Source organism: Xyrauchen texanus, chromosome 4 (assembly GCF_025860055.1).
Source record: "Xyrauchen texanus isolate HMW12.3.18 chromosome 4, RBS_HiC_50CHRs, whole genome shotgun sequence".
Classification (NCBI taxonomy): domain Eukaryota; kingdom Metazoa; phylum Chordata; class Actinopteri; order Cypriniformes; family Catostomidae; genus Xyrauchen; species Xyrauchen texanus.
This window is the reverse complement of record NC_068279.1, coordinates 991,175-997,500: the sequence shown is the minus strand read 5'-3', so window position 1 is coordinate 997,500 and position 6,326 is coordinate 991,175. Positions and strand designations below refer to the sequence as shown.

Genomic DNA, 6,326 nt, shown 5'->3' with positions numbered 1-6,326 from the left:
GCGTGTGTGTGTGTGTGTGCGTGATGCTGATGTGTTGTTTCTTTTTGTGCAGGTGATCAGGACTCTGGATCCTAAACAGAATCAGGGTTCTGCTCCTGAAGTTCAAGCGCTGAAGAATCAACTGCAGGAGAAAGACCGAATGCTGCACTCACTTGAGGTCACACACACACACACACACACCTGTACACACACACACACACACACACACACACACCTTTACGCACACCTGTATACACTCACATACACCTGTACACACACACACACACATGCACACATGCGAACGCACACACAACTGTACACACACACACCTGTACACACACACACAACTGTACACACACACACCTGTACACACGCACACACCTGTACACACACACACACGCACACACCTGTACACACGCACACACCTGTACACACACACACACGCACGCACGCACACCTGTACACACACACACGCACGCACACATGCACACACCTGTACACACACACACACGCACGCACGCACACACCTGTACACACACACGCACGCACACATGCACACACCTGTACACGCACGCACGCACACCTGTATACACACACACGTACACACACACACCTGTACACACGCACGCACACACCTGTACACACACACACCTGTACACGCGCACACCTGTACACACACACACACACCTGTACACACGTACACACGCACACACCTGTACACACACACACCTGTACACACACACACACACACACACACACCTGTACACAGGTACACACACACACACCTGTGCACATGCACGTACACACACACCTGTACACACACACACACCTATACACACACACACCTGTACACACACACCTGTACACAGGTACACACACACACACCTGTGCACATGCACGTACACACACACCTGTACACACACACACACCTATACACACACACACCTGTACACACACACACACCTATACACACACACACCTGTACACACACACCTGTACACAGGTACACACACACACACCTGTGCACATGCACGTACACACACACCTGTACACACACACACACACCTATACACACACACACCTGTACACACACACCTGTGCACATGCACGTACACACACACCTGTACACACACACACACCTATACACACACACACACACCTGTACACACAAACCTGTACACACACACACACAGACCTCAGATTACACACAGTTGTGTGTGTTTAATGTGTTTTTGTCTCTGTACAGAAAGAATATGATAAGACAAAGTGTCAACGAGATCAAGAAGAGAAGCTCATCGTATCTGCCTGGTACAACATGGTGTGTATGATCCCTACAGTCAGGGGTTCTAGTGCACACTAGGTAGTGTTGTTGCAGTAGTCACAGGGTTCAGAGTGTTTACTTCAGTCTCGTCTACAGCACTGAACAACAACAGAATATAAACTCTGTGCACACTCTTGAACTGTGCTGACGATGACATCATCTTTGGCCGTCTCAGCCGGTGCTGATTTCCTCAAACTAATTACTGGAGAACGTGTTCTTTGGCTAATTGTTTTCTCATTTCATTAACAATAACAAAGACAAGACGAACAATATACATTGTAATTAAACGTCCTTGATGAACATGCTGTTGACAAAACTCTGACAAGAAGTAAACAACACTGAAACTGTAAACAATGTTTTTAAGAGAACCTTTTTATGTACCATTTATTGTGGATTCAGTCACAATTTCTGGGATTTTGAAGTGTTTCTTTCCTCAGTTCACCAAAAAATCATTTACTCACACTCATGCCACACAAATGAAGATATTTCACCTCTGTAGGTCCATACAATGCAAGTGAATGGTGACCAGAACTTTTAATCTCCAAAAAGCACATAAAGGCAGCATAAAAGTAATCCATAAGTAATCTATAGGTCTATACAATGCAAGTGAATGGTGACCAGAACTTTTAATCTCCAAAAAGCACATAAAGGCAGCATAAAAGTAATCCATAAGTAATCTGTAGGTCCATACAATGCAAGTGAATGGTGACCAGAACTTTTAATCTCCAAAAAGCACATAAAGGCAGCATAAAAGTAATCCATAAGTAATCTATAGGTCTATACAATGCAAGTGAATGGTGACCAGAACTTTGAAGCTCCAAAAAGCACATAAAGGCAGCATAAAAGTAATCTATAGGTCTATACAATGCAAGTGAATGGTGACCAGAACTTTGAAGATCCAAAAAGCACATAAAGGCAGCATAAAAGTAATCCATAAGTAATCTGTAGGTCCATACAATGCTAGTGAATGGTGACCAGAACTTTGAAGCTCCAAATAGCACATAAAGGCAGCATAAAAGTAATCTATAGGTCTATACAATGCAAGTGAATGGTGACCAGAACTTTGAAGATCCAAAAAGCACATAAAGGCAGCATAAAAGTAATCCATAAGTAATCTGTAGGTCCATACAATGCTAGTGAATGGTGACCAGAACTTTTTATCGCCAAAAAGCACATAAAGGCAGCATAAAAGTAATCCATAAGTAATCTATAGGTCTATACAATGCAAGTGAATGGTGACCAGAACTTTGAAGATCCAAAAAGCACATAAAGGCAGCATAAAAGTAATCCATAAGTAATCTGTAGGTCCATACAATGCTATTGAATGGTGAACAGAACTTTTAATCTCCAAAAAGCACATAAAGGCAGCATAAAAGTAATCCATAAGTAATCTATAGGTCTATACAATGCAAGTGAATGGTGACCAGAACTTTGAAGATCCAAAAAGCACATAAAGGCAGCATAAAAGTAATCCATAAGACTAGTGGTTTAATCCATGTCTTCAGAAGTGATATGATAAATCTTTTACTATCAATCTCCACTTTCACATTCTTCGTGCCATTTTGCAACATTGTAGCACATGGTGCTGTTTGCTTTATGTTGATTGGGTGCATTCTCTTGTGGACTTCTGATACAATGTCAATTTAAAAATCTGGTGTGTGTGTGTGTGTGTGTGTGTGTGTGTGTGTGTGTGTGTGTGTGTGTGTGTGTGTGTGTGTATCAGGGGATGGCTCTACAGAAGAAAGCAGCAGAAGATCGTTTGGCCAACACGGGTTCGGGTCAGTCTTTCCTCGCCCGTCAGAGACAGGCCACCAGCACACGCCGGTCGTATCCGGGTCATGTGCAGCCCACCGCAGCCAGGTAGAGCTTCCTGCCTCAGCTGTCGCCATGGCTACCATCATCACAGTGGCGCTGTAGCCAATCGGGACACTCGCCGTCTTACTCTCCTCTGATGCCTGACACGCGTCCTCCTCTTCCTCCTCTGGTGTTTTTGACTGTCAGTCATGTAGTTTCCGGGTGTCACTTTACACCGCAGATTCCACATCGCTGACACACTCGTCTGCGTCCATATGTGTGTGTGTTTGTCTGAAATGACGCAGAGGTGTTTGTGTCATGTTAAGTGTGTTAAAATACTTTCTCAGATCTCGGTTTAACGTTCAGAGTCGACAGCACGTCATCCATTCATAGTTCGGGTCAGACATGTCTACTTCTGACTCAACCAATAGTGTGAGTTTGGGGCGGGACTATCCGTTTGACCGTCCAATGGAAGATGCTGAGTGTAATGTTACAGAAACACTTTGTCTTGAATGATCGTTGAGAGCGAACCGAATCAAAACAGAGATTATTGGGAGTATTTGTGACCGCTGTTCTGTGATCAGTGTTTGTTTGCTTTAAGAGCATCTCTGCTTAAACACCGTCTAGACGTCTGTATTATGTTTATAGTGTGTCAGGATTCATACCCCATCAGAACACACACACACACACACACACACACACACACACACACATATTTAATGAGCTTCCTATTATGTTACATTTATACTTTATATCTGTGATATCTGTGCATTGAAAGAGTTACAATGTTGCACAGAAATGATGCAGAGCTTTCTTTAGATAAACACGACTGGCGTGAGTTACTCGCCGTTGTCATGGCGATTCTGTACATCTGTCACGAGCGTTACGTGTCTTAATTCAGTCATTGGATGCTGATGTTTGATGTCGCATTCATTCACGATGCCTTAATGGACACTCGCTGGACTGCTGAGACCGTCTGTCAGGTGTGTTTCTGTCTGTAGTGATGACATCACAGGTCACATGACTCTCACAGGATCAGTAACGACGCTTCATGAACCTTCAGATCACTTCAGTGGACATTTCTTCATGAGGAAGTCACGTTATATCAAGGCCACGTCCACACTGATGCATGTTCATTTAAAACGCGTCTTTCCGGACTATAGCAACGAACCGCTTGCCTAGGCGCGTATGCGCAAACCTAGTTGTCATGGCAACTGAATAAACAAAACATCACCTGGTCAATATTTACTGGTCAAGAGCAAGTCAGACAGAAACTAAAAGAAGGAAAGACATTATATTTATTTCTATTAAAATTTAACGAAAGTACATTTAAATTTTGTGCGATCTACCAGCATTGCCTTTGCGATCGACGTATTGGGCACCCCTGAATTAAAGTTTCGATTGTTGTGATTATTTTGCTCATATTTGTGGAGGGTACCGTATAACCCGCAGTTCGAACAGAATTGTAGGCTTATTACATTTGGATGAAAAGATTATAATTTTTTTTGGTTTGTAATTAAACGTGCACCGATGAATCAGTCACAATGTTAAAAAAAACACATGTCATGTTGACTGCGTGTTTGACTGACAGCTGTCTGTCTCCTCTCTTCCAGTGATGTTAAAGCATGACCAGCAGGGGGCGGGGCTTCATGACTCATATTCATTAGTTCATGCTGCTGAATTTAACCTGTCCATACACTAACTAACCCGTCAGCCTGCCGTGAGCTGTCAATCATTCTGACCTGTGATCAGCCTTATCGACTGTTACAGTTTAAACATGAATAACTTCCTGTTTGCCTGCCGGAAATGCACCTGAATGACTCTCACGTCTCTGTATTGATTTTATATATTATCTATTAAATGATGTGGTATCAGTATTTTACCCCTGTAGTTTATGATTGACATGAATACTTCAGAAGTTACTGAAAGAGCCGCTGTGTAATAGCTGTTAATATTTATGCTTTATATGAATGATATTATGGCTTGTTAAACGTCTGTACCAGTGTTATTCAGCAAACACACTTTATACTCATTTTTATGCAAAATCATGAAGTGCTTTTCACTTGAGTTATTCTGATGATACAATGTTCCATTCTCAGCTGCGTCTCTGCTTTATTAACTGTTACAATGAGACATTCATGCAGCACAACGATCATCACTATATACATTATATACATCAAAGCAGTGTTTTATCCTCCTTGTGTTGGTTTTAATAGGAGATTGATTATATTTCGAGGGACTGAACGCACTGAGGTCAGAGGTTAAACTTCTCTGGACCGTCCACATCCAGAGAAACCCCTTCACTGACCTCATGACCTCATCAGAGGTGTCTTCAGTCGTGTGTTTTTAATCTTTATAGCTGAAGCAGCAGAAGCTCAGAGTTTTCTATGGCTTGTATAGGATCTGTACATACCGTATGGAGCATCGATGGATCTTTACATTCATTTCATGTGTCTGTATTAAACTGTTGATGGATTTGTGCTTCCACAACTGTACAGCTGAAGTTCAAGTTGTAAATAAAGCTTGTATAAAACACTCCTGATTCAGAAGAAGTTCTGTTTTTATTTGTTGATCTGAAGGTTTTGTCCCGATGATGGATGCACATGAATAAGATGAAGTATTTGACAGGACGGAGCAGCTCTTGATGACTCATTTCCTGTCCTGCAGTCAGTGTTTCCTGTACAGCTGATTTCTCAAAGCAGTGTTGAGAATAAAAGATGGAGATCTCCAGCTGCGTCACGTGATCATGTTTGAATATGAGCGTCATCCGTGTTCTGTCGTGTTTACATTCTGTGGCATGTACAGGTCAATGGAAACGTGACCTCTTGACCCCTGTCACAAGTGAGTATGAGCTGGCTACAGTTTGGGGCGGTGCACCTGAGAGCTGCTTGACCTTTGACCTTTTGGTATAGGAGTGTCGGTCACACATGGTTTTAATGCTCAAATTCAGCTCGACTTGTTCCATGTAGGAAACTACAATTTGTAAACTCTTATTAGCTTTAAATGTAATGTTTATTATTAATAAATAAAGATTTATGCATTTCAGTTGTATTAAAAATTTAAATGTTTATCAAAATTAAATGAATACAGCTTAAAATATGTATTGTATTATTGTAATTCAGTTTTAATTCAGTCTTATAAAGATCAAATGTATAAATATTGCTGTTGTTGTTTTCACTGCTGTTTTTGTTCCTAGGTGACGAATCTGTTTACAGCCAATGGCGGCGTTTGG

At 41.8% G+C, this 6,326-nt stretch overlaps 1 protein-coding gene across 1 annotated transcript in view; it reads left to right on the top strand.

The window, feature by feature from the left end:
* The window catches only part of LOC127643251 (protein Hook homolog 3-like), a 38,762-nt gene extending 33,109 nt beyond the window's left edge, over nucleotides 1-5,653 (top strand). The window contains exons 20-22 of the mRNA XM_052125919.1: nucleotides 53-157; nucleotides 1,226-1,297; nucleotides 3,024-5,653. Coding sequence (XP_051981879.1) covers nucleotides 53-157; nucleotides 1,226-1,297; nucleotides 3,024-3,164 — 318 coding nt within the window. The 3' untranslated portion in view covers nucleotides 3,165-5,653. The remainder of the gene's footprint in view (nucleotides 1-52; nucleotides 158-1,225; nucleotides 1,298-3,023) is intronic.
* The last annotated feature ends 673 nt before the right edge of the window (nucleotides 5,654-6,326 follow it).